This window comes from Acomys minous (assembly GCF_964271855.1).
Source record: "Acomys minous genome assembly, chromosome: 1".
Taxonomy (NCBI): domain Eukaryota; kingdom Metazoa; phylum Chordata; class Mammalia; order Rodentia; family Muridae; genus Acomys; species Acomys minous.
Window position 1 is genome coordinate 54,823,305 of NC_140483.1, and position 27,662 is coordinate 54,850,966.

Genomic DNA, 27,662 nt, shown 5'->3' on the forward strand with positions numbered 1-27,662 from the left:
CCTGTTTTCTTTGTTTGCAGATCCCTGAATGGGGCCACTGACATCCAGGAGTTCCCAGACCTCAAAGGCACCACGAGCCTGGAGATCCTGTGAGTGGACTCCCTCTCCCTCCGCCTCGCTTCATCTGGACGGCTGTCCAGGCCACATGCTTCTCCTGCTATCCCTCCTCTCTAGCCTGCCTCTGCTACTGGCTCAGCCCCAGGGCCTTGGGCATCTCCAGATGTGGTGCTGCCTCCAGACAAGGCAGGGGCATCAGCAAGTGGGGAGGAGGCTGGCATTCCTCTTTTGTGCTTAGCTTTGTCAGCTCTGGCTTCGGAGCTCGTAATCCTGAGCCATGGTGCACTGAGGACATAGGATAGGAGCAGGGTGGTGGAACCCACTTCCTTTGACTTTGAGAGGCTTGAGTCCAACAAAGCTTTTTTTTTTTTTCTTCCTTAGTGTCTCCATGCTATACTCTGCCTCTTGGCGATAAGTATATAATAGGCCCTAAAATACTCTGTACCCAGGGATGAGTACATAGTAGGCCCTCAAAACATTAAATGAATGAAAACAAAACAAAACAAAACAAAACAAAAAACGCAGGCACTAATGTGAATGTTAGGAAGTCGACTCCCTGCCCACACCACACAACTCATTCATGGCTTTGCCAGGACTGGCACTGTTCTCTGTGCCTCTATTGTCCTCTTCCCAGCTCAGTGGCATGTGGGAAAATTTCCATGGAAGTAATAATAGTTTCCCAAGGATGACCTTGGCCTTGGAGTCTTTCTAGGGCTACCCTGTGTCTAATCCAAGCCCACTCTCCAGCCTGCCCTCACAGCCCTCTGCACCCTAACCTTGGGCCCCTCTCTTTTTCCCATCTTGTCTCCGTCCCTGAGGCACAGGGAGCAAAGTGTGGACTGTGTTCCCATGGTCCCAGTGGCGTTGTTTCCTAGCTACTCATTGCCATGGCTGCTCCTCCCCTCTAAGGTGCCAAGAGCATGGAAGATTTAGTTCCTAAATCCCTAAGCATTTCTGGGACCATTGTGAGAGGTGGGGTGTGGGTGGGCTGAAAGTATATAGGTAAATTTGGATCTATAGGGATCATTGAACAAGCAAAGCCCATGGATTGGGCCCCTGTTTCTCTCTACGTCCCATCTCAGCTCTGCCAGACCAAGGGAACTTAGAGCCCAGATGAGAGAGCTTGCTACTTTCTGTTCCCCTGGCCCCACCTTCTGCCCTGTTTATCCTACCACTTCTCTCTTTTGTCAGCTCTGTCCTCCCACGACAGCATCAGATCCAGTGTTAGAGACTGGTGGCTGGGAATGGCAGGGCTCTGGGCCTGGTGCCAGCTCTGTCTCTGTTCTCCCTGCAGGACCCTGACCCGCGCAGGCATCCGGCTGCTCCCACCGGGAATGTGCCAACAGCTGCCCAGGCTCCGAATCCTGTGAGTGGCTTGTGAGCATTCTACAGCCCTGGCGTTGCCCCGCCCCCCCCATCCCCGTGTCCCTGTGATAGCCTCTGTCGCTTCTGTTGTACTTGGTCATGTCTCTTCCTGGAGAGTGGTCAGCATAGACTTCTGCTGAGGGTCCATTTGGGAGGGGCTGTCCTCTTTTGTTCAAGATAAAGGACTGTGCTCTCTGGAGTCTGATCCGAGGGGTTTGAAACGAACTCTGCTTCAATGTCTCTGAATTTAAATCTCCTGTTTAAAATGAGAGTCAATTTGTAAGACTTGAAAACAGTCTGTGTTTTATGCACATATTACGTGGCAGGGGCTCAGCATCATTTAGGCAGGGGAGTTGAATTGCTTCTGGTATTCTGAAGTTGCCCCAGTTTTTCTTCCCACCTGTATTCTAGCTTCAGGCTGTGACTGCTCCCTAGGGACCTTACAAGCAGCTTAAGACGGGCACATGGACATCTGGAGATGTGAGCTCCAGACCCAGTGTCTACTAAGTGGCAGTGTGTCTTTGGGCAGGTTCTATGCTGAGGTCCCAGGCCTCAGGTTCCCTGCCTAAGGGGAAGGTTGGGCCAGATGTTCCCTGAGGGTTCCCAGTACTCCATAAATGGTAGTTATAAGCACCATTTCCATGGGGGACACTGACCATCTTGCTTACATTTCCTCCTGACCCTTTCAGCACCCTGCCTCCTAGTTTGAGCCTCGGTCCCATCTCCCTGCCCCCTTACTTTGTGCTGTCCTTCCCCCCCCCCCACACACACAGTGCTCCCAGGGCCCTGCAGGATTATCTGTTGATAAGGCAGGCCCTGCTGAAAATCAAAAAGCCAAGTTGGTTCTATGTAGGCTCAGTAAGAAGTGAGGCTTAGCAGGGAGGAGGGAAGAGACTGGTACTCTACCGTGAGATGGCCATACTGTGTTCCCGCAGGGTCCTCATGGCCTTCACTGCTTGACAGGAGAAAGCACAGCCCTGGCCACAGATGCTTTTCCCTGTCCCTGCCCTCCACCTTCACATAGCCACTCCGGCACCCTGAGCTGGGCTCTGTTTCTTCCTTCCCCCAGGGAGCTGTCTCATAATCAGATCGAGGAGCTGCCCAGCTTGCACAGGTGTCAGAAGCTGGAGGAAATGTGAGTCTGAGGATGGCTAGGGGCCAAGGCATGTGAGGGAGGCTGCACAGGTCTGAGGATGGGGCTCAGGGGCTAACGCATGCTCCAACCCTTCTTTCTTCTCAGTTTGTGGGACCCAGATGTAGGGCTGGGAGCTCAGCAAGACCTGGGCATGTCCCCCGGGACTCACAGAGTAGATGATCTTGGTAGGAACAGGACCCCAAAGGAGTCTCGGGATGGCTCCTTCTGCGTCGACAGCAATAGGAAAATGCAGTTGTGATTGGTGCCAGTTGGAGACACAGGGACACCATGGTGCTCTGTGTGAGACACAGGAGGGACCAGAAGCACCCTAGGTTTGGGAGCATGTGCTCTCATGTTCCACAACCCATCAACATTGACTCATACATGTGTGCTCACAAACACAAAGATAAACATGGCTGTGCATGAGCCTCCATCTTCACACGGAAAAGCTCACTTTAAAGTTTCTCTAAGCCCCATTTGCCTAACCTCCAATTTCCTTAAACTACGATGGTCTCCCGAGTCCCTTGTAGCTGCCCCTGATTCTAGGCAGGGCAATGCTTTATGGAGCCATGGCAGGGAAAATATATCTGGGTTTGTCCGGTTTGTCTGAATGACAATGTCTTTGACATGGTTGGAGTCCAGTATCTATCTCCTATTCAGATGGTAAGTCCACTACACTCGGCTTCTCAACTCAATGCAGCCACTTGGTTACCCAAGGGCTAGGCAGTGTCTGTGGTAGGCTAGGGTCTGCAGGACCCATGGCTGTGGGGGAAAGTGGGGGGTGCTTCAGCTGGGCTGGGAGCCAGGCCCGGTAGGAACCCTGGAAGCTGACTCCCTTTTGGGCCACAGGGATGGTTTTGTGGCTTTGTCTCCTGACCCACTTACCCAAGGCAACCGGATCCCCGTGCACTCCCTTTAATTCTAGTGACTTCCTCAGGCTGGGCCTTTTTTCCTGTGCCAGGAGAAGTGGGGGGCTCTCCTTTCTTCCTCCCAGCACTTGAGGGGCATGGAGCAGAGCCAGAGTCTGGGCCCCCGGGCTCATCTAGTCTCTCTTGCTGCCCTAGTGGCCTCCAACACAACCGGATCTTGGAAATTGGTGCGGATACCTTCAGCCAGCTGGGCTCCTTGCAAGCTCTGTGAGTACCTGCAGCGCCTAGGGGTGGGGTCTGGAGGACCCCTGTGCCCCCTCCAAATTCATTCCCATAGTGTATGAATCCAGTTTAAGCACTTGTGATAGGTATGCTGGTCCTTCGCCACTGCCTCCTTACACACACACACACACACACACACACACACACACACACACACACACACGTGAGCATGAGCGAGCTCCCATGAGGCACTTCTCCATCCAGATATAGTCAAGCAGACCTCTTCTCCAGCTATTACCCAGGAAGTTCTGAGGCTCTGGAGCCAAGACATAATGGCCCCATTCCAGGGGCTGCAAGCAGGTTAGGAAATAGGCAGCAGTAGAAACCTTGTGCAAAAGGCTTAAGGCCACGGCTGCTTGGGAAGGTTAGATGGAAAGTATGTGAGAGCAAGTCCAAGATAGGCCCAGGATAGGAACAATGCCTTCTCCGCATGTTCCGGCCCTCTCCTACCTCCTGCTTTCTGCTCGCAGAGACCTGAGCTGGAACGCCATCCGGGCTATCCACCCCGAGGCCTTCTCAACCCTGCGTTCCTTGGTTAAGCTGTAAGTACCCCCCTTGAGCTCTCCTCCAGGACGCTGGGGACTAGTCAGGACTGTGAGCTGGTTGGTGGTTACAGGGGGGGCCACCCCTGAGCAGGGACATGTACAAATGTTTCCCCACACGTCACAGGGATGTCTGAGCAGCCTAATCCATCATTCTGACCATGTGTTTGACACACTGCGAGGCCTGGTAAACAGTCTGCTTCCTGCAAACCCTGGGATATCATCTGCTAACATTCTGCAATGCTTTAGCGGCCTCGGTCCCATCATGCTCCTCTGCCTCACCTCTACCCTGGCCTCACTATCCTCCCTCCACGTGCACCAATAAAGAGGACATATGTGTCCGGACGTCTCAATTCAAGAGGATGGTGATTGATGGAGAACTGAGGTTCTCAGAGAGCTGCAAGGCAGCAGGAAACCATAGGATCTTTAAGTCACATAGGATGCAAACAGTAAGCGGGCAAGGAACCATAGGATCTTTAAGTTGCATAGGATGCAAACAGTAAGCAGGCAGGGAACCATAGGATCTTTAAGTTGCATAGGATGTAAACATTAAGCGGGCAGGGCTGGTGCGTGGCTGTTATGTCAGGCTGAAAAGGGCCTCTGACCTGGTTGCCATACACTGTGGTGCAAGTTGTTAGCTGTACAGGGGTCCCTGCCTAAGAAGGAGCTGGCATCCTCCCTGTCTGCTTGCCAAGCTGCGTGTCCCAGAGGTGTTCCCACATACTTGGAGCCCTTTGGAGTAATGCAAAGACTCCTTAAGGCTCCTGGCCTTGGACATTATCCAGCCACAGAGCTTTACTGCACTGGTGACATCTCCGGGGTCTGGAAGGAGAAGCCTACTTAAGGACTTGTTATGACTCTCATGTGGCATGCAGTCCCTGCCCCCTACCACCACCATTACCACCACCACTGGTCTGTGGCTCTCTGGGCTCTGGGCCTTGGTCTTGTAAAACTCTCACCTCCGTCTTCCCTCTGCTATTTGCCATACTCCTGCCAGATAGGTAGGACAGATATTTTTATCCTTTGAAAGACGAGGCCATTGGAACTTGGGCAGATGTGTGACTCTCTTTGGTTACACAGTGAGTTGGTGACAGTGCCAGGTTTCCTGCCTGCCAGTCTAGGACTGTTTCCACGACGCACAGTCTGTGGTCCTAGTGTTTGCGTTGGACTCCTGGCTCAGGCTAATAATGTCTCCAGAAGAAGTTGTGTGTGTCCTCACCTCTGGCTACCAGGCCGGTTCTGCAAAGCGGAATGGATGGTCCAATGCCAGCTTATGGCTGGATGGCCAGCTCTGTCCTACCCTGTCTGACTCTGGTCGATTAGATCACCAAAGAAGCATAGGGAATGCGTGGGATACAAACAGACAGCAGAAAGGTCTCCCAGGCGGGTCAGCAAGGGTTCCTGGATGGTACCCAGATGCAGAAGCTAAAGCTGTGGGGCTCCGGCACCTCTAGACTGGGATGATATGACATTAAGTTAGAAGAGCCCCTGAAACATAGCTATCGCCCAATGTCTATCGATTGAATGCATGGCTGAATTAATAGATGATGTCTCTACAAACTCTTAAGCACCTTTGCCCCAGAGTATACACTGTCTCCCCTGTGCTTAGCTTCTGTTCTTTGCTCTTTTCCTCTTGCTTTTATGCCAGGCATGCTGGCCACACCCTCAACAAAGCCCCAAAGCCCCGCCCCCCTCAGCAGTCCCACTGAATGCCAATAACCCTGATTGTCCACTGTCCTAGGGACCTGACTGACAACCAGCTGACCACACTGCCCTTGGCTGGGCTGGGAGGCCTGATGCACCTGAAGCTCAAAGGGAACTTGGCCCTGTCTCAAGCCTTCTCCAAGGACAGTTTCCCAAAACTGAGGTGAGAGCTTGGCTTGCCCTCTGCATGAAGAAGTGTGTGTCCCAGACACCTTGAGGACAGAGAAAACTGAAAAAGCCTGGTAGCTTAGTGTTTGGCTCCACTGACCTCCTGTTAGCTAACTAGGGGCAAGGCTTTCTCTCTTTTCTCCTCATCTCCTCCTCTGATCCCAACCGCCAACCTAAGGATGCCAGGAACTGTACAAAAGGGAGTGAGCTGCTGTGAAGGTCCCTTGGACCTTCTTATTTCTTGTCTGGCTCTCCATAGCCTGGCTATCCCATCCTCATCTGAGGCACAGAATCGGGGCAGAGCCCAGGGCCCTGGTGAATGGAAAACAAGCTGCACAGCCAGTCCTTGGTGCTAATGACATCCAGGCTTCCTTCATGTAGTGGCGGCAGCCGTGCAGCCTGTGTGGCCCAAGCTTTGTCTGCTGCAAGCTAATGAGATGCCCAAGGCATCTGTCCTCACCCTCAGAGGGCACAAAATCTAGTTCTGTTCTGCCAGGCGCTGGGAAGGGGACGGGGTGTTGGTTTCACAGAAGACAAGGGTGAAGAGTCACTGGGGAAATTGTTGCTTTAAAAAAAAAAAAAAAAGGAAGAGATGCTGGAGAGTGGTGAAGAGCTCTTGCTGTGCAGCTATGAGGATGGGAGTTCAGCTCCCAGCACCTATATGAGAATCTGGGATCCCACACATATGCCTGTCATCCCACCTCCAAGGAGGGCAGAGACAGGAGGATGACTGGAGTTTGCTGGCTTCTAGCCTAGCCAAGAAAACTGGCCGGGTTCAGGGAGAAACCTTGTCTCAGTGAGATAGAGAGTAATAGAAAAGGAAAGCACCTGACACCCTCTTCTGGTCTCTGCTTGTGTGCATAGGATCATGTGTATACTCACTCAAACATAAGGAAAGGAAGGTAGATGCATGGGCCTACTTACTTGGGTGGCGGAAGAGAGGAGATGGGTGGTTTAAGGTCACCCTTGGCTATAGGTGAAGTTTGAGGCCAACCTGGCTCACGTGAGACCCTTGAAAGAAAAAGAAAAGAAAAGGAAAAGGTGGAGGGAGGAAAAAGAAAGGAAGGGAGGGAAGGAAGGTAAGACAGAAAATAAGGAAAGGGAGAAAGAAAAATAACATGAATCTATGCCCCCTTTCCCCAGAACTTAAAATCAAACCCAAGAGCCACGTGCATGCCAGACAAGTGCTCCATCGCTGAGTCACATCCCAGCCCCTCCCCCTCTTATTGCCTTTTTAAATATGACAAGAGTTACTGCCAACGAGTGCCCTGAGTGCTATGTGACCTTGGGGAAATTGTCCCCAACTCTGAGCCTGCTGTGGGGACTTCTAAATCAATAGGCAGAAGGCTTCTCTCTTCCTCTAAGTTCAGATGAATGAAAAGAAGATTACAATCTCTCCACAGCCTTTTGCGGTTGAGAATCAAGACTCAAGATTCCTCTAAAGAAAGGCCTAGAGTAATGGTTCTCAACCTGTGGTTCTTGACTCCTTTGGGGCGGGGTGTGAAATGACACTTTCACAGGGGTCACCTAAAACCATCGGAAACACAGACACCTACATTGTGATTCATAACAGTAACTATGAGGTAGCAATGAAAATTGTTTTATGATTGGGGGGGGGGGTCACCACACCATGAGGAGCTGTATTAAAGGGCCCTAGCATTAGGAAGGTCAAGAACTGCTGCTCTGGAGGGAGAAAGACACTTTGGGGGTGAACGGAGGGGCTGAGGGTATCCCAAGCACACTAAGGCAGACTCTCCCTACCCTAGGATTCTGGAGGTGCCCTATGCCTACCAGTGCTGTGCGTATGGCATGTGTGCCAGCTTCTTCAAGACCTCTGGGCAGTGGCAGGCTGAGGACTTGCGCCTGGAGGAAGAAGAGGCACCAAAGAGGCCCCTGGGTCTCCTTGCTGGACAAGCTGAGAACCACTGTGAGTGGCTGGGGACCCTGGGCTGAGGGCGTCGGGGACCGAGGGTATCGGGCTGAGGAGAGGAATCTTGAGGGGAGGGTTAGGGAAGTATTAGTGGGAATACTTGCCATCTGGAGAGAACCGTTCCACTGTTTGCACACTCAAGTGTACTTGTTGAAAACAAAAGAATGTAAGGATGGGAGCGTGAATGTCAACCCCTTCCTGGCCTTTGCATCCCCTGTATGTCCCACCTCTCTTAATCTCCCTGCCCCATGGGTCACCTGCTTCATCTCAGTGGCCACCTCCTTGCAGCCCATGGCCTTCACCCTTTGGGTGTCCTCGGAGAAGACAAGTTAAATAGGTCGTCAACTGAGTCAAGTAGGATGGAATTCAATGAACTGAGTTAAACCCATTTTCAGTAGGGGAAGCACCTTACTTTGTGTCCTAGGAGTAAATGGAACCCTGTAAGGGAACATCGCTCCCAAAGCTACATGCCCTCTGCCTCCGTTCTTCCTATGAGCTCAAATGTGAAATCGAAATGGCCACTGAGTGCATGGCCATGCTAAGTGGACAGGTTGTCTTGGGCCAGTTGTATACCTTTCTGGAAGAGTTGGGGAGAAGAGGAAGTTGGAGGTAGGTAGACAAGGAATTCTAACGGGGTGTCTACAAAGTATCTGATGGATACAAGGAAGAGAAGGGTGCTTTCCTCTCCCTAGGCGCTGTGTTCCCAACCACAAGTTCAGTTAGGATAGAGAAGGGAGTTCTGTCTGTTGGATTTTATTTTCCATCTTTGACTTTTCCCAATATCTCAGAGAAGCTGAACAGAAAAAAAAAAATCTAAAGCTGAGTGTGGTGCTGCTACACACCAGGAACCCAGCAGACGCAAGGTGCAGGCAGGAGGGCCAGGTGCTTCAGGCCATTATCACCTACATAGTCAGTTTAAGGCTCCATGCGACTCATTTACAGCAGCTCATGCTGGTGTTACGGTGTAGACAGAACTCAGTCCAAACCTGTCTACACCGTGTACCACTGGGTTGCCTTCAATGTGTTTTAACCTGAATTTAATTTCCTAATCTTTCCATTAAGAAAAGATAAAATATCTCTCAATGGTTGTGAGGGAGGAATAGAGGGTTCCATACAAGGCAAAGTGTGTTTGTCAATACTGCTTTGAGAGTCAGGGGCTCATATGTGTCATTGTATAACCTAGAACACAGATTATCAAAGTCAAACACTGTACTGTCTGGAGATCTCTGAGAATTTCCTTCCTAGTGGATAGAAATAGGACCAAAGCATCTCCCAAAGAAGGCGCAAGCTCCAGGAGGAGGAGGAGGAGGAGGAGGAGGAGGAGGAGGAGATGAGGGAGGAACCCAGCAACTAGTGGGACTAGCAGAGGCTATTCCCCAGGGACAGTCCCGGATGTCTGCTGCATACTCCTTGGGGGAGTGAAAGGGGGGGCTGGAAAGAGGAATGGAAATTTTTCTTCCACAAGGTGAAACTTTCCGCTGGGCTTAGATCTTGGAGAACCCGGGGGCCTGTTGAGTTAGTGGGCTGCCTTTGCCTGTAACAGGAGCTAGGGCAGGGCCCCCCACTTCCTGTGAAAGCAAAGGAGCAGAAAGAAAGCCAGGAGCGGCTGTTCCAGCCAGATTCGATTTCCTCCTCATTTGAAGAATGGTTACTTAACACCTTGGCTGTGACTTTCCCAGCCTCAGACAGAGTCCGTAGGCTTCACCCCTGTATTTCATTCATGCATTTTGATTTCAAAGAGTCTCGGAAATCCTTTCTGGAGTGCATGGGCAGGTGAGGGGTGAAAGGGGGAGGAGGAAGGAAATGCCAGGACTCTGGGTACATCTTGGCCTTCCACCTGCCCTGAAGCTGACCGGGAAACTCCTCACAGATGTTTACCTGTTAAGTGGGGAGAAAGATCTACACAGGAAGCAGACCGAGTGAGCCAAAGATGGGGAGAAACACAGTAGAGTCTTCCACTTATTCCCCTGTGATGGAGAACGCTGAACCTCACACATCAGCCCCAGTCCAGAAACCACTCTGGGGTCTTGGGGTGTGTGTGTGTGTGTGTGTGTGTGTGTGTGTATTTGATGCACGTGGCTATGATGGCCAGAGGTTGATACCACATGTCTTTCTTTATTACTCCCTACCTTATTTTCTAAGACAGGGTCTCCCACTGAGACCAGACTGATTGACTAGGGAGATACAGGGATCCTCCTGTCCCCCCACCCCCCGCAACCTGATCCTTCCCATCCGTGTGCTCCACCTGGGCTAAGGCTGCATATGCCACCACTACGCCTGGCTTTTCTGTGGCTGCTGGGGCTCTGAACTCAAGTCTTCATGCTTGCTGTTGAGAACGAGGTTTCGTGTAACCCAGGCTTGCTTCACACTTGCTTTGTAGCTGAGGATGACCTTGAACTCCTGATCCTCCTGCCTCTACCTACCAAATTCTGGGATCACAGACATACCCCCGCCATGCTCAGTACTAACATTCTCCTCTCCTCCACCACCCATCCTCCTCCTCCTCTTCCTCCTCCTCCTCTTCTTCTTTTGGTTTGTATAGCTTTGCCAGTCCTAGAACTAACTATGCAGACTAGGCTGGACTCGAACTCACAGAGACCTACCTGCCTCTGCCTTTGTGCTGAGATCACAGGCATGCGCCACCATGCCAGGCCTCCAATGGTTTTCTAATGTGTAGTGTTCATAGCAGGACATGGGATTGCAAAGCTAGGCTGGCTTGAGGAAGAACTATGTAATCACGAGCTCTCTTCATTAGGGCAGCCACCAGCTACACTCACGGACTAACGATGGCTGGGCACAGGAAAATGCAGACTAGCAGAGAGTGAACTGTTCATTGCAGAGAACTAGACATATACAACATCCACAAGCAGAGAGCATGGAGCGACCCAAATACTGAGGCCCAAGAGTAAAAGTAGCAGAGCTGTTGAGTGACCACGATTGAACCGTTAGGTAGAGAGACATCAGCTTAAGTAAGTGTGAGTTAAGACAAAGGTGGGTCTTTAGTGACAGACACCAAGAGCTGGGACTCCAGCCATTTTCTCTCTTTCCCTTCTCAGATGACCTAGACCTGGATGAACTCCAGATGGAGATGGAGGACTCCAAGCCACACCCCAGTGTCCAGTGCAGCCCTGTTCCAGGTGAGATGGGTGCCTGGGTGGCTGGGTGCCTGGGGAGCTGGGAGGGAATACCCAACTACCTGAATGAGAAGCCAGTGTAGCTTGTCTACAGCATGTTGCAGATACGTTCTTTGCCCAATGCTCAACCTGCTGGGTGGGGGTAGGGTGGGGGAGCCGCTTATAATCCTTGTGGAGAGGAGCTGAAGTTCTCTTCCAGGGTCAAGCACCCTTTATAAGGCAGCCAAATCAGAGGTTATGCATCTAGGAAAAAGTTCCTCTCACGGAAGAGAGCAGCGAAAAAGGACGCCTTGATGTCACTGCTGGGTTTGCTGTGGCTGCTTTCTGAGCATGCCCTCAAACACACACACCACAGACACATAGAGCCAGGCAGTGCTCTGAAAGATCACCTACTCCATCCCATAAATAGTGACATCTCTCTTTATTAAAATCTTCCAGGGTGGAAAAACTCTGGTGTCTCTGGATAATTCCTAAAGTACTTTCTTAGAGGCAGAGACGTCTCCACTGGAGTCTGACCTGGAGCCATAAGAAACCTGTGCTGGAAATGAGAGACGCTTTCTTCCCCTGATGCCACACAACCTAAATTTTGTTTGTTTGTTTGTTTTTAAGTGTGAAGAGTCCCTTCCCTGTGTATAAAATGCTAACAGAGCTAGACATGGCAATGTGTGCCTTTAATCCCAGCACTCAGGGTGCAGAGGCAGATGGAGCTCTGTAAGTTTGAGGCTAGCCTGGTCTACATATTGAATTCCAGGGCTACATAGTGAGAACCTGTTTCAAAAACCAAACCAAAACAATAAAATAAAATGCCAACAGGTCATGCCAGAAAACAGCACAGTGCTTTTTGGGCCAAGAACTGTTCAGAATAAACACAAAATGGCAAACAGTTAGCTGTTTCTAATTCCCACCTCTGTTTTCCAGGTTTCCATATTTCTTTGACTTAAGCCTGTTGTCCCGTTGTCCAGAAAGTTTTCAGCCTTGACCTTGCTCAATACCTGCTCTTAACTTTTAGTGGCAAAAGTACGCCCCCTAGTGTCGGACGAGGGAAGGAAGCACGCGGCATATTTTGCCAGGAAACACGTGCTTCAATTGCTCTGCCGCAGGAATTTCAAGTCTGAAAATCAGTAATCAACAAGGATTGATTGTAAAAGAGAAAGTTCTGAAAAACAAGACCCAGCTTGAACTTGCTTCTTTAAATACCTCACACATGTGGCCAAATACATTGCTGCACATCATATGATATGGAGTATTTAGTATACAGCCATTGAAAAGACGTTTTCTGAGGTTTGAGGAATTATGCAAAGCCTAATTTAAAAAGAATAAAATCTCAACTTATTTTAAGTATGTACATTAAAACCTAGAAGAAAATATGCCAAAACAATGAGTTCTTTTTGAGAGGTGAGGTCATAAAACAGTTAAAAATTGTCCATGTTGTATTTTTAAATTTCCAACAATTACCATCTATTATTTCATAATCAGAAAAAATGTTTTTAAAATAGCTCCCACAGAAATCTCTTAAATTCCCAAGCTACCTAGCAATACATTGAAAAACAAGTGTGAGGCCAAAGGAAATTAAGAAATAATATGCCCCAAAGTTACAAGGCGACTTAATCGTAGGCACAGGGAGAGCGGTGGAAAAACGCCAGGATCTTACCCATCGACTGTAGAGTCAAGTTGGAAAGCTCCAGCAGTTCAAAGCATTTTTTTCCTTTGTTTTTAGTTGAGGTTTCACTACAATCTCAGGCTGGCTTCAAACTCATCCTCCTGCCTCCCTGAGCGCTAGGATCACAGGTGTGAACTACTATACTTAGCAATGTTTTCTATGTTTTGATTATGAACTTGATCTTCCAAACACTGATTGCGTGATGAGCATGCGGTGAACTCTAAACGAGGGAGACCAGCCAACATCTAGTCAGGACACTGGTGGAGACTTCGGTGATTGCATGGGCAGCGTCACCGCCACTAAGCTGTTGATTTTGGACAGCTCCCCATTCTGCCTTTGCCCCAGCCCTAACTTCTCCTCACTCCTGTATGCCAGTTTGTTCCTTCTATCTCTCCAAATCTTACTCCTTCGGGAAGACTGCTCTCCGCCCCCCCCCCCTGCCACCCCCCGCCAGTTCCCCAAGTCTGGGTTTGCATTGTATCACACATATACTTCTGTGTGTTTTCTTTGCAGCTTCCTCGCAGTTTCTCCCCCTAATTCCAGGAGTTTCCTGAGGGAGGCCAAATCTGCATTTCCGAGACAGAAATTGTCTCCTGTTGGTCTATTCTCAGGAGTTGTCTGAGCATACAGCCTGGTTTGGCCAGTGAGCTGGGTTCAGGCAGCCCTAGCTCTGGGTTTAATAAATCTGCGCTTCTCTCTCACAGGCCCCTTCAAGCCCTGCGAGCATCTCTTTGAGAGCTGGGGCATTCGCCTTGCTGTGTGGGCCATCGTGCTGCTCTCCGTACTCTGTAACGGGCTGGTGCTGCTGACAGTCTTTGCAGGCGGGCCCAGCCCCCTGTCCCAGGTCAAGCTTGTGGTGGGTGCAATCGCAGGCGCCAACACCTTGACCGGCATTTCCTGCGGCCTCCTGGCCTCGGTGGACGCCTTGACCTTCGGCCAGTTCGCTGAGTACGGAGCCCGCTGGGAGACCGGGCTAGGCTGCCAGGCTACAGGCTTCCTGGCCGTCCTGGGGTCGGAGGCGTCGGTGCTGCTGCTTACACTGGCCGCCGTGCAGTGCAGCGTCTCGGTGACCTGCGTCCGGGCCTACGGGAAGGCGCCGTCGCCCGGCAGCGTCCGCGCAGGCGCACTGGGGTGCCTGGCGCTGGCTGGGCTGACAGCCGCGCTGCCGCTGGCCTCGGTGGGGGAGTACGGCGCCTCCCCGCTCTGCCTGCCCTACGCCCCGCCCGAGGGTCGGCCCGCCGCCCTGGGCTTCGCCGTGGCCCTGGTGATGATGAACTCGCTCTGTTTCCTGGTGGTGGCCGGCGCCTACATCAAGCTCTACTGTGACCTGCCTCGGGGTGACTTTGAGGCGGTGTGGGACTGCGCCATGGTGCGGCACGTGGCCTGGCTCATCTTTGCAGATGGTCTCCTCTACTGCCCAGTGGCTTTTCTCAGCTTTGCCTCCATGCTGGGCCTCTTTCCTGTCACCCCTGAGGCTGTCAAGTCGGTCCTCCTGGTGGTGCTGCCTCTGCCTGCCTGCCTCAACCCACTGCTCTACCTGCTCTTCAACCCTCACTTCCGGGAAGACCTTCGGAGGCTCTGGCCAAGCCCTCAGTCCGCGGGGTCCCTAGCCTATGCTGCAGCCGGTGAGCTGGAGAAGAGCTCTTGCGATTCCACCCAAGCTCTGGTGGCTTTCTCTGATGTAGATCTTATTCTGGAAGCTTCTGAGGCTGGACAGCCTCCTGGGCTGCAGACCTATGGCTTCCCTTCAGTGACCCTCATCTCCCGTCATCAGCCAGGGGCCCCCAGGCTGGAGGGAAACCGTTTTGTAGAGCCTGATGGAACTCCGTTTGGGAACTCACAACCTCCCAGCAATGGAGAACTGCTGCGGAGGGCAGAGGGAGCCACGTTCTGGCCCTCTGGCTCTCTCTTTGCCTCTCACTTGTAAATATCCCTCCCATTTGTCCTCTTCTCTCCCAATGATGGCTGCTTATAAAAAACACAACTACAGCTCCACAGCAGGATGGCCAACGCCCCTGGCTCCATTCTCTCTCTCTCTATGGCCATAACCAGTGTTTCCTGGATTTCTTCAGTTTCACTTTCACCCTGGGTCCTCCCTGGCAAGTCCAAATATGTAGACCAGAGACCTAGAAATTTGCTTAGGAAAAAGGAGCAAAGTAAAGACGGTGAGCTGACAGGGCCATCACCAGTGAGTACACAGTGGGCAGGCAGGCAGACCTCACAGAGAAAGGCAACAGAAGAGACCTACCAAAGACATTGGGGCAGCTCCCCTGTGACTTGTGAATAGGCTGTAAAAATGTGTTCTGTGTCTCACTAATCTTGACTTTTGCCCATGCAGAAGTGCTTCCTGTTAAAATACATTTTGGAAGCCATTGCATATTATGTCCTGTTCTTAAGAGTCATGAGGTCATGTTAGTGTCTGAAAGGTCCTGACAATTAGGACCTTTTAACTTAATTACTGCAGCAGTTAAACTTCATTACTTGATGACAGGTTTCTGTTTGCATTTCATTTCGTGGGATACTTATAAATATACCACAGAACTTACACGGTTTTCTCCCAGGGGGCTCATCTTCATACCATGGAGTGCTACTGTACCACATCCCAAGATGCCACCCTCCTTGGAAGCCCCCTAAGAAGCCAACTTGGGGTGAAGTGCCAGAGATGACTGGTGATTTCAACATCTAGGATTCGTCCATCCATCCCTGCCCCACCCCCATCCTACCAGGGCAGAGACCCTGAGGAGCCTGCCTCACCCCCAGAAAGAGACCCTTGTGTGTGCTCCCACCCGGCACCGACCACAAGCACCATTGAAATGTCAGCCCTCAGCAAGACAAGAGTCTAGGTCCAGGTACACCCTGGGAAGTCTGTGGCTCTATAGGCTTCCCCTAACTCTGTATTACTTTTGTATGGTTTTACCGTGTATGCTTCCTGCCACAGCCTGGTCCTCTCTTCTCATCCCACCCAATCCTGTTTCTGGGAGTGGCAGACAATCTGAGAGAAGGGATATTTAAATTGTGGTTATTGCCTTTTAAGGGGTATTGTAGCCATCTGGGTCTCCTGGGTACCCCCAACAGGCTGTTCATCCTTCTTCTCCTCCTTTCTGGACCATCCTTCCCTTATGCTTCCCCGAGTGCTGTTGGGGAACTACACAGTGCCGTCCACCCCACTCCAAACACAAGGGTTCCCCACCTCGTAGGAAGAGGAAGTAAGAGGTGGGGAGAACCCAAGACTCCTTAGGAGGTGATGATTGCTCCTGGGACCCTGCAGCATCATTTATATCGAGAGGACCGAGTGGATTCTGAAGCCCAGTGGAGCACCGTTCTCTGCCTGGATCCTGTTGTGATCCCTCGCCGAGCCCACTCTCCAAGAACTCCATCTCTAAAACACGCTGAGAAGGTTCTCTGAGTTTAATAGTTAACTTTCCATGGCTTAGCTTCTCTGCTGCCCCCCAAGTGTCCAGTGAAAATTCTGGCATAGGTCAAACAAGTGGGGTGGAGGGATGAGTCGGAGGCCACACACGGAGCTTGAAACATTTCTAAACCTCATGTGACTCACTGAGTAGTCAGCCCCTAGACTCTTTAAGAGTTGGAAGGAGAAAAGGCTGACTTTCTAATTTCCTGAGGTCCTCTCCTGGGGCCAATTTCAGAGAAGGCATTAATGATGGCAAATCTATTTATCAGTTCTTTCAAGGTGTCTGGTCTCTTTATTTCCCCAGGGTTGATCAAGAACCTTTGGTAGAAAAAATTTTTCCTCTTGAGAATCGGTGGTTCTCTGAGATCCCCCAGGGATGGCAAAATTGGCATTATTTGGGGGAATTACCTAGATTCTCTCCTGCTTTCTCTGCTACCACCACCACTGTAGGATCATTGGTCCCTTTGGAGTTAAGGAACCAGCCTTGGGGTAGCGTGGAGTGGCCATGTGTTGGTGGTCTAAGAATATAGGAATTGCTCCTTAGAGATAATTTCTATGAAAGTGAGTCAGCCCTTTTGGGCTGCAAGCTTTAGCATGACCCTGTTGTTACCTCATTGTCTGCTTCTAGAGGTCTGGGCAGGTGAGAAGAGCGTTGAAGTGCCTTCCACAAACCATTATTCAAAACACCTAGCCAGGAGTGGTGGTGCATACCTGTAATCCCAGCATGTGGGATGTGCAGACAAGAAGACCTGGAGTTAGGGTCATCCTTGGCTACATGGTGAATTTGAGGCTAGCCTAGGCTACATGAGACACTGTCTCAAAAACAAAAACAACCCCCCCTCCCAAATACTAACTTGTGTACATTTGCCCCAAATAAGATTAAGTAGTAAAGTTTCTTTGTGTTGTGTTTTGTCCTAAATTTCTAGCAAGTCAGTATGGTGTCTCCTTTGTGATCAGCTGAAGACTACTTGTCTTACTCTAAGCAAATTTCCAGGTCTCTGTTGTACGGATTTATTATCCGTACAACAGTGCCTCTCACTGAACACAGGGTGAAAATTTGAACTGTTCAGAGCACACAAGTCCTCTATTGTCGTCATTTACAAAATCTTCCCAAATAGTGACCATGGGGAAGAATCCACTCCAGGGGCTAAAATGGCGGTAGTGGAAATGTCAGGACTTGGTATGTACTGCACTGGGCTCTGTGTGCTGTGCCATTAGTTAGTGCCAACTACAATCTTCTCTTAGACCAAAGAGAACTCACGGTGGACCACCATGTTTGCTAAGTATCTCATCAACATGAAAAACCCAGAACAAATGTACAGCTAATGATGGAAAACTGAGTCAGCAGAGCTTCTTTCTGGCCTTTACCCTTCTTCCTCTTTACCCCCTCTTCCGCTCCTTTGGGCTCCCCTTTCCAGGAGGAGTAAAGGCTTAAAGAGTAAGAAAGAGGGCTGGAGAGATGGCTCAGAGGTTAAGAGCACTGACTGCTCTTCCAGAGGTCCAGAGTTCAATTCCCATCAACCACATGGTGGCTCTCACAACCATCTGTAGTGTGATCTGATGCCCTCTTCTGGCCTGCAGGTGTACATGCAGCCAGAGCACTGTATACATAAAAGATAATAAATAAATCTTTTTAAAAAAAATAAATAAAAACCAAAATACAAAGACATACACATAAAAAAAAAGAGTAAGGAAGGAGAAGAAGGAAGAGCTGGTAGCAGGCTGAAGGCCTGCAGGGCAAGGATGCAGGGAGGTAGTAGGAACCCCGATCTTCCTGGCATCAGTCCTTCAGACTACCTCTGCTCCCTCTGCTCCGGGTTTACCAAGCTCTCCCGCCTATGGCCCACCACCTCTACATCCCTTCTCGGTTCCAGTCCCATGCCCTCCCCAGCCATGTGAAATATAAAAATTGTCAAGATGTAAATATCCGGGTTCTTCTGTATAATAAAGCACCGATGAAGTACCACGTGTGTCCTTGTGCTCCTTTCTCCTGCCCCTGGGGGAGCCATGGGTGTGACAGAGGTTGGGATGGTTTTGCGGGAGGTGTGGTCAGAGGCTCAAGCTCATCACACTACCACCCACCCCCCACACTTCTGAATTCTAGGGCATTCAGACCACAGCCAAGGAGCCTCCAGGGAGATCACTTGGTCATTCATGCTGCAGTGTCCTTTGTATGCACTGGGTCAGGCAGAACAGAGTCTAAAGGGAGCTGTGAACAGCTTAGGGTTTTTTGTGTCTCAGACCTTGTGAAGCCTTGCCAGACCCAAGCCTACTGCTGAGGTTCCACCAAAGAGTCAGCTTGTTTTCTTTTCACTGGACAAATGTGCCCACCTACCTCTTTCTTCTTCCTTGCTTCAGAGTGGGATGACATTCCCGAGAAGAGCAGAGGCCCTTCCTGGGGAAGGGAAAGAGATAAAAGTTGACAAAATCCTGCAGTCATGGGAACAAGATGCTAGCTCTAGTGTGGTATCAGGGTCTTACTGGCTGTCTTGGTTAGTTTTCTTTGTCAGCTTATGCCGGAAGAGGAACCTCAATTGAGAAAATACCTCCACCAGATTGCCTGTAGGCAAGCCTGTAGGGCATTTTCTTGATTAACAATTGATGTGGGAAGACCCGGCTTACTAGGGGTGGTGCCACCCCCTGGGCAGGTGGTTCTGAGTTTCTTTTAAGAAAGCGGGCTGAATGAGCCACGGGAAGTAAGCTACTAAGCAGTGTTCTTCGGTGGTCTCTGCTTCAGTTCCTGCCTCCAAGTTCCTGCTCTGAGTTCCTTCCATGATGGACTGTAAGCTGTCACAAACCCTTCCCTCCCCGAGTTGGTTTTGGGCAGTGTTTTATCCAAGCAACAAAAAACAAACTAAGACCTGGTGTCAGAGGCCCTTCTCCTCCCTGCCCCCATCTTCCTCTTCTTCCATCCTTCCATTTAAATATTTTTCTAACTTATTGTTTTAGCTGATGCATAACCCTGATTCCCTTCTGAGAAGAAGAATGATGTCTTCATAAACACCTGACATCTGCTCCTTTTTTAAAAAAAGATTTACTTATTTACTATGCATATTGTATTCTGACTACATACATGCCTTCACACCAGAAGAGGGCACCAGATCTCATTATAAATGGTCGTGAGCCACCATGTGGTTCCTGGGAATTGAACTCATGACCTCTGGAAGAGCAGCCAATGCTCTTAACCTCTGAGGCATCTCTCTAGCCCATCCTCTCTGTTCCTTTTGAACGGAATAGAAACTCCTCATCCTTCTGGCTCAGCTACAAGAGAGCCCGTTTTTTCAGCCTTGTTAGACTTGGTTAAGAGGAAAAATGTGGGGCTGACTCCAATAGATATGTGTTCCTTCAGATGCAGGATCTGAGCATCCAAGCAAACCAAAGCCCAGAGAGCCCTGGCATGGTGGGCTTTTATCTAAAACCAGAGGCTGTTCTGCTTGAGTCAGCTCTGGGTTTGAGCCAGTAGGAAGGACTCTGGTACTAGTCACTCATGCCCACCACGAGCATGCTCTGCTGCACTCTGTGGGCCCGTTTTTTTTATGTCTATCTGCTTTGCACCACAGCCAACTGTGCCCTTCCTGGTTTCATTTGTTTAAATGTTTTAATCTAATTTTTGAGCAAGTATTACATTGACATGGTTCAAACAGCAGAAGTCAAGTCTGTCTCCCCTCTCTGCTCTTATTTGTTCCACTTCCTAAACATTCCCTGGTTACCACTGCTGTCATTGTCCCATCCTGCCAGAATGGGCATGCATAATACACACACACACACACACACACACACTTTTTTTTTTTTTTTGAGAGTCTCATCACTGCACAGACTGGCCTCAAACTTGTTAATTAGCAGAGGATGATCCTCCTGTCATTACCTCCCCTGTGCCAGAATTACAGGCATTTGTCTCCATTTTTAATTTACATAGTGCTGGGGATCAAACCCTGGGCATTATGCCTGCTAGGATAACATTCTACCAACTGAGCTACATTCCTAGCATTTTCCCTTTCATTTGCAATACTGGCGATTGAACGATGTCCTTCTGTATGCTAGGCAAATGTCTACTATTTGGTCAGGTTCCTAATTCAGAGGGTTTTTATATATTTATAGTGTGTGTGTACTTATTTTTCAATCCATATATATGCACATATATATATACATAAATAAGTATATATTTGTAGTATACCACAAGAATGCTTCTGCTTTAAAAAATTCCTAATATATTTTAAAGTCTTTTCATTTTCTCATAGCAGTTTATAGCCATTGTGTGCTGGTTAGTTTTTTTTTTGTTGTTGTTTGTTTGTTTGTTTTTTGTTTTTGTCAACTTGACACAAGTTTGGGTCATCATGGAAGAGGGAACCTCAATTTCTGAATTGATAAAATGTTTCCTTAATATTGGCCTGTAGAGGCCCCTTAATGACTGACAAGGGAAAGCCCGTTGAATATAGAGTTGTTATCCCTGGGCGGGTGGTCCTGGGAGGTACTAGAAAGGTAGCTGGGTTTTTTGGGTGGGGGATTAGGTCTTTTTGTTTGTTGTTTGTTTTTGTTTTGTTTGAGACAGGGTTTCTCTGTGTAGCTTCGGCTGTCCTGGAACTCACTCCAGTCCCAGGTAATCTGAAACCATCTTCTGGCCTCTGTGGGCACCAGGCATACACATGTCACACAGTCCTAAGTAAGTAAAAAAGAAATTGGAGCAAGCCATGGAGGGCAAACTAGTAGGAAACATTTCTCTGTGGCCTCTGCTTCGGTTCCTGCCTCCAGGTTCCTGCCCTGTCTGAGTGCCTGCCTTGTCCTTCCTCAATGATAGGCTGTGATTGGGCCATGTAAGCCAAATAAACCCTTGTTGCGTTTAGTCAGTGTTTTATCATGGCAGTAGAAAACAAACTAAGACACAAATGGTAGCAGGATTGTGAGCTATCGCTGTGACAGCCCTGCTCATGCTGTTTTGGCCGGATTGTGGAAATAGTTACAACTTTGGGCTGGAAAAGCCATTGAGTGCTCAGAGCTTGAGAGATAAGAAGGCTGAAAATTATGTAGATAGTGGAGGGCAGGACTGTGACATTTCAGAGGGACATAAAGACTCTATCAGGGCTGTTCCTGTACGCAGATAAAACCTTTGCTTTTCTGGGACAGTCGAGGTTGGCTGGCTGGGGCTGAGAAAGTAGCTGCAATTAAGAAGAGAGCAGCAGTGTTGGGGTGAAATCTTCTAGGACTGTTTCTTTGGAGTCAGCACACAGAGGCCGTGGTGCAGAGGGCCATGCCAGCAGCTAAGAGTCTCCCAGGTGGTCCTGGTTTTGAAAACGCGAAGGGGTCTTGGAGAGCAGCTGAGGCTTGGCACTGTGAGAGGCTACTGGTAAAGGTGCAGTCTCAGTTCAAGTAGAGACCGCAGGGTTGAAGGGGTCATGGAGAAAAGCTGAGACCTGGCACCAGGAGGTGTCATTCACTGTATCCCCCATTCTTTCTTATGGGATCAAAGAGAGAGAATGCTTGGTAACTTTTTGTTGAGAGGGAAAGATCAAAAGTGAGCTAGAAGTGTGTGGTACATGGATGTGACACCAGCACTTGGGACATTCCAGGCAGGAGGATCAGCAGTCCAACCTGGGCCACATGAGACTATGTCTTAGAAACACTATTTTTTAAAGAGTCAAATTAACAGCCAGGTGTGGTGGTGCAGGCCTTTAATCCCAGCACTCAGGGAGGCAGGAGTAGGTAGATCCCTATGGGTTTGGGGCCAGCTTGGCCTACAAAGCAAGTCCAGGACAGCGAAGGCTACACAGAGAGACCCTGTCTCAAAAAACAAAAATCAAATTAACATAACTAAGTATATCCTTAAGGATTATTCCTCAATTTGGCTAGAAGAGGCAAAGAATACAGAACAGCAGAGAACTTAATGTCTAAACTAATTCATTTACAGTCTCATATCCTCCTTTCCCTCATTTGTTTGGTGTGTGTGTGTGTGTGTGTGTGTGTGTGTGTGTGTGTGTGTGTGTGTGTGTGTGCATTGCCACAGTTTATATGGAGGTCAGAGGACAAGCTGAGGGAGTCAGTTCTCTTTTTCCATTATGTCACTCTGGGTAGCAAATGCAGTTGTCATGCTTGGCGGTACGTGCCTTTTCCCAATGAGCTATGCCACTTATATTCTTGTCTGAATTAAGAATTATATTCTTGTCTGTCTCTAAGAACTGTCACTCTGATTCTCCATTTCCAGATCTGTGGACCTGGAAGGTCCTTTAGGTCTGTCCTTTGGTTTTATAAGATGGTATGAAGCGATGGCTCAAATGTTAAAAGCACTAGGCGGTCTTATCGAGGACCCAGGTTCGGTCCCTAGCACAACCACGGCAGCTCACAACCACCCATAACTCCAGTGCCCAGAGACTCCAATCCTTCTTCTGGCCTCCGTGGTCAGCAGGCACACAGTCATACACATAAAATAAATCTTAGAAGAAAACACTGTGCACAGATTATTCAGAAGGCAAAGTTAAAGGTCTGAGAGTCTCTAGCCTTCCTCGCATGGTAGCGTGATTGAAATGATACAGGTCTTGTTACTAATTCCTTTAGAGTAGATGTTTCCTGCACAGTAATAACTTCCTTCCTTCTGGCAACAATTTCCTTCAGGAAATGCACCACTGCTCTTACAGCATGTGGTTCAATTCACTCCGGGTTTCACGGGTGGGAATGTGATCTGGGCCTTATCATCGTTATCTTTGGCCTCACTGATTGGCCAAAAGAAGGGCTCACAACCAGGTCTTGCCGTAAGATCTGATCCAAGAGCTTTGGTGGAGTGATAAGGAGTGCTGTCCCTGGAGCTGCTGGGCTGGCAGGCTGCGGGGGCGCTGGTGTCTGTCTTGGCTCTCGGAGAACAACGAGTCCTGACAGCGTCATTGGAGCATCTGTACTAGCCATGCCTAAAAACCCTTCTGGACTTCACAGGCAGCGAGCCAGTGACTTTTGTTTGCATATGTGTGGATTTTTGGTATTTGCATGGAAAGAGCCTGGAGAGTCTCTTTCAACAAGTCCCACCTGCCATCTCCTACCCAAGTCCTCTTAGCATCTATTTTGGTGGTCAAGGAAGATTGTCAGGATGGTCAGGATAGGCTATTGATCTGATGATGCAACACCATGACCAAGAGAGAGATGGGGAGTAAAGTTCAAACTTCCACATTGTAGTCCACTGTTGAAATCAGGACAGAAACTCAAACAGGGCAAGAACCTGCTGCTTACTGCCTTGTTCCTCATGGCTAGCTCATCCTGCATTCTTATAGAACCTAGGGCCACCAGACTAAGGGTGGCCCCACCCACAATGGTGGGCTGAGCCCCTCCCACACCAACTAATAAGAAAATGCCCAACAGCCTTGCCTGCAGCCTCATCTTAAGGAAGTGTTTCCTCAATTGAGGTTCCCTCATCTCTGATGACTCTAGCTTTTGTCAAGTTGACATACAATTAGCCAGGACAGCTATGATATGGACATGGGGTGAGGTGGGGACCCCAAGGGAGTAACGTGAGGCAAGAGGATGCTGAAGCAGGAGGCAGGAGAGAATGGAAAGAGCAGGCAAGAAGGTAAGTGAGAACCACTGGGCACTGCCCTGTTTGGTGTCTGCAGTTAGCATCAGAACTACATAACTGCTCACCGTCAGCCTTGGGGACAAAGTGCAGGTAGCATCCACTGTCCTTAGGTTTTACTTAACCTCTCTCAGTTGCATTATCAGTAATGTAAGAAGGACAGTACTGACATGCTGCAGGTTATTGGAAGACTCAAAGGTTTTTATTTGTTTGTTTTTGTGTTTTGTTTTGTTTTAGTGTAAAGAGCTAGTATCTGACAGTAACTCTCTCGGTCTAAATAGAAAGTGGGAGATGGAGAACTCAAGGCCCAGGTATTTTTGGTTGGAGGTCTGAGGGAAATTGCTTGGAGAGGAGCTCCTTGCCCAAATGAAATAATCTCAGGGTCTTGGGTAAAGAAGGCAGGCAACAATAGGGAAGGGGCAGTCTGGTGAGATGTGGTGTCAGAAAATCTAAGCAAGAAGAACAAGGACATAAAAGGTAAAGCCCTAGAGTGGCATAGGAAGGATGAAAGACACTAGAAAGACTTTCATCTCTGATATAATAAACTACTTGTTAGAGCGATGGCCACGCCCCAGAGTAGGGGGCATGTGGCAGCAGGCAGGAGTGACCCTTGCCAAGCTGCAAAGTAGAATGTGTTGTCTCTACACATAGCATGTCTGCGTCCATTGCCCCGCCTCTCCTGGGTTTCACAGGCAGCCCTGCACAGGCCTGGACTGCATGCTGCCCTGCAGCCAGTTATCTTGGGGAGTGGGTTCTAAAGCCACCCCCCACACCCCATCCTTCCTTCCTTTAGGCCACCCCAACCTAAACAAGACAACCTGCGCGGGAGGGAGGGGGTGACGGGGACATGCTGATGGAAAAATACACACTTGGCTGGAAAAAGTAACTTTATTTGTATGTGTTGAATTCCCGAAGCAGCTGAAGGATAAATAGCTAGTCGTAGCCTGAGCTGCCTGCCCACTAGGTGGGTGGCACAATCTGTTCTTATTTAGATAGCTTGCGGGAGAGGTGAAGAGGGGGACTGGGTGGGTGGGGGGCAGCAGCAGCAGAGGGGAACTTGGGAGTCTGCAATGTTTATATGATCAGTCATGGATGTCATCTCTCCTCTTTAATTAGGGTTTGGAGTTTAAAGCACTGCTCAGTTTGGTTGTCCCAGGAACAAAGCAGGCAGGAAAGCAGGCTGAGGACACTGCAGCTCCCCAGGGCTCACCTATGGTTGGATCACTGTCTCCATGCCCCTGCAAGTGCTCTGCAGATGTCAACCATGCTGGGCCCCATGCAGGACGCTTTACAAGCACCATTTCATCCCATGCTCACAAGAGTCTCTGTAAGTACCACAAGGTGGCTATTTTACAGTGCTATGTACTACCAAAAAGGAAGATCTAATACTAAGAGTACACAATTGGTAAACAGTACCTATCGGAGGTGGAATTGGCTTTTCTTTCTCCTTTAAAAAAATTAAATTACATTTTAATAAAAAAAAAAAAAAAAAACAACTAAACCAAAAACTAAAACAAGATCTTGTAGCCCAACCTGGCCTCAAATTCCATTTGTAGCCAAGGATGGCTTTGAACTCCTGATCTTCCTGTTTCCACCTCCCAAGTGATAACTAGGTCTTGAATTCATCCATGTTTTCAGCCACTTCCCATCCTTCCCCGACTGAGAGAGGGAATTTAGACTTTTCTAATCTTTGGAGATGTCATGTCTCTTCCTCAGCCCAAGTCCTCTGCAATCACCGTAGAAGAGATGGGCTGAACTTCCACTCTCAGCTCTTTTATGTTTGTAAAAAGTCTCCTGTAGCCTATCTTCTCAGTGCCTGGAGCCAGGCAGTAGACACAAACATTCTTAGTTAGGCTATGAAGAAGACTAATTGAGTATGAGTTAGGGGCTGGAGGCCTGCGGAGGCTGTGCTGCTGCTTTAGATTGGAGGATGGACTTCTGAGGCTGCATGTGAGCTGACACAATCGTGCAGGTGGAGGAGGTGTATAAGAGGAAGGAGGTAATGAGGATAAAGCAGGGTCTTCTGGGTCAGGAAAGTCGGCTAGTTTTGTTCTTGTCTTTATTGCACACGTGGAGGGTTTCAGGAGGAAAGCCAGTGGCCAGGAAACCAGAAGGCTATGGGCTCCAGTAAGGTGAGAGGGATGGCAGCTCAACTAGGACGTTGGCCGTGGATGTGAGAGGGAGCTGCTGGAGACAGCGGTCTAGGTGACACATTAGTGTGTAGAGGGTTTTGTTCTGTGGTATACATATTTCCCTACAACTGTTTAAGTCACATTTTGATTTTCCATCTGGTTAGGCCTGAACCAACCTGCATTTCCCTGGCACAGTGGTTACTTTTAAGGTGGACCAATAAGAGATTTTTGTCTAATGGAAAGTAGAGCTGCAGGGCCTGCTGGATGTAAGAAAGTATGACTGCCCTTGGTGTTCACCTTAGAGAACTTCAAGGATAAACGGCCACAGAGAGAGTTAGGAGATGAGGTGGCCAAGATCTCCACAATATTGCTGAGCCTCTGAACCTACCAATCCACATTTACCCTACTCCTTTCCATTTGAGAGGGCAACGGATTTTATTACTGCCAGTCTGACAACTGAAATCATTAATATATTAATAGTTATCTAGGAACTCCAAGTATGTTTAATAAGATACAAATCTGGGATACAATTAATTCCTAGATTTTAGATCATAGTAACTGACTGAGAAGTGGGTTCAAGAGTTCTGTGCCAGGTGGTGGCGATGCACACCTTTAATCCCAGCATTCAGGAGGCAGAGGCAGGTGGATCGCTGTGAGTTCGAGGCCAGCCTCGTCTACAAAGCGAGTCCGAGACAGTCAAGGCTACACAGAGAAACTCTGTCTCAACCTCCCCCCAGCCAAAAAAAAAAAAAAAAAAAAAAGAGTTCTATGAGGGGGGCTGGAGAGATGGCTCAGAAGTTGTGTGTTTACTGCTCTTGGAGAAGACCTGGTTTTAGTTTTGAGTTTCCACACTGCTATTCAGAGCCATCTGTAACTCCAGTTCCAGGGGATCTGATGCTCCTTGGATTCTTGCATGCATAAATAGCTTGAAAAAGAATTCTATGAGGGTAGGTGATCTAACTCAGCAACAGTGTTTACCTACCATATCCAAGGTCCTGAGTTCAACCCCAGCACTGAAAAAATAAATCTGTAGGAGCTAGAAATTTGCATTTTTAATAAATGTTACCTGTCACTAATGAAACAGATAACTTCACATTTATCTTCTTTATGAGTTAGCACATGTACAGCAGCCTGCTACTGAGTGACAGCGTAAGAATACCTTACCCAGCAGGTGCAGAACACATGCTTATTCTGATGCATTTTTCTTATGTATCACCTTATGTATAAAACCATCACTGCTAGACCAAGATAGAGATATTCTAGTCTTTGTCTAGGCAGTCCCAGCCTTTACACCCTCAAAGTCTTTCACACAGTACCGGTAACCTTTTCTCGCATCAGCAGACTTATACTTCAATCTGTAACTGTCATTTAATGGGATAACAGGACTAGGAGGATAAAATGTTGGCCATTTAACACCCCAAATCCACCATAAGACAAGTGTATTATGAAATCACAATAGGGGATTCAAGTCTGGCAACTAATTGCTCAGAATAATATTTGTCATGGGCCAGGCATGGTGTTATATGCCTGTAATCACAGTACTTGGGAGGCAGAGACATCCTCTGTGCATTTGAGGTTAGCCTTGGCCACATGGCAAGATTCTGTCTCAATGTACAACAAAACAGACTGCTGAACAAAGGAAAGTTACAGCACAGTGATTCTGACCAGCTATGTAGGTCCCAAAGTGAAAGCTGAAAACAATTAGACACCGACAAAGGGGTAG

At 48.9% G+C, this 27,662-nt stretch overlaps 1 protein-coding gene across 3 annotated transcripts in view; it reads left to right on the forward strand.

Annotated features, from left to right (window-relative positions):
• Positions 1-18,221, forward strand: part of LGR6 (leucine rich repeat containing G protein-coupled receptor 6) — a 126,131-nt gene extending 107,910 nt beyond the window's left edge. For 2 of the 3 annotated variants that reach the window (XM_084796243.1, XM_084796242.1), the window contains exons 10-18: positions 21-89; positions 1,352-1,423; positions 2,492-2,557; positions 3,622-3,693; positions 4,179-4,250; positions 5,992-6,117; positions 7,889-8,049; positions 11,109-11,189; positions 13,551-18,221. In XM_084796243.1, the coding sequence (XP_084652369.1) occupies positions 21-89; positions 1,352-1,423; positions 2,492-2,557; positions 3,622-3,693; positions 4,179-4,250; positions 5,992-6,117; positions 7,889-8,049; positions 11,109-11,189; positions 13,551-14,773 (1,942 nt within the window). In that variant the 3' untranslated portion in view covers positions 14,774-18,221. The remainder of the gene's footprint in view (positions 1-20; positions 90-1,351; positions 1,424-2,491; positions 2,558-3,621; positions 3,694-4,178; positions 4,251-5,991; positions 6,118-7,888; positions 8,050-11,108; positions 11,190-13,550) is intronic. The other variant, XM_084796241.1, reaches the window with a different exon arrangement.
• Positions 18,222-27,662: the final 9,441 nt, after the last annotated feature.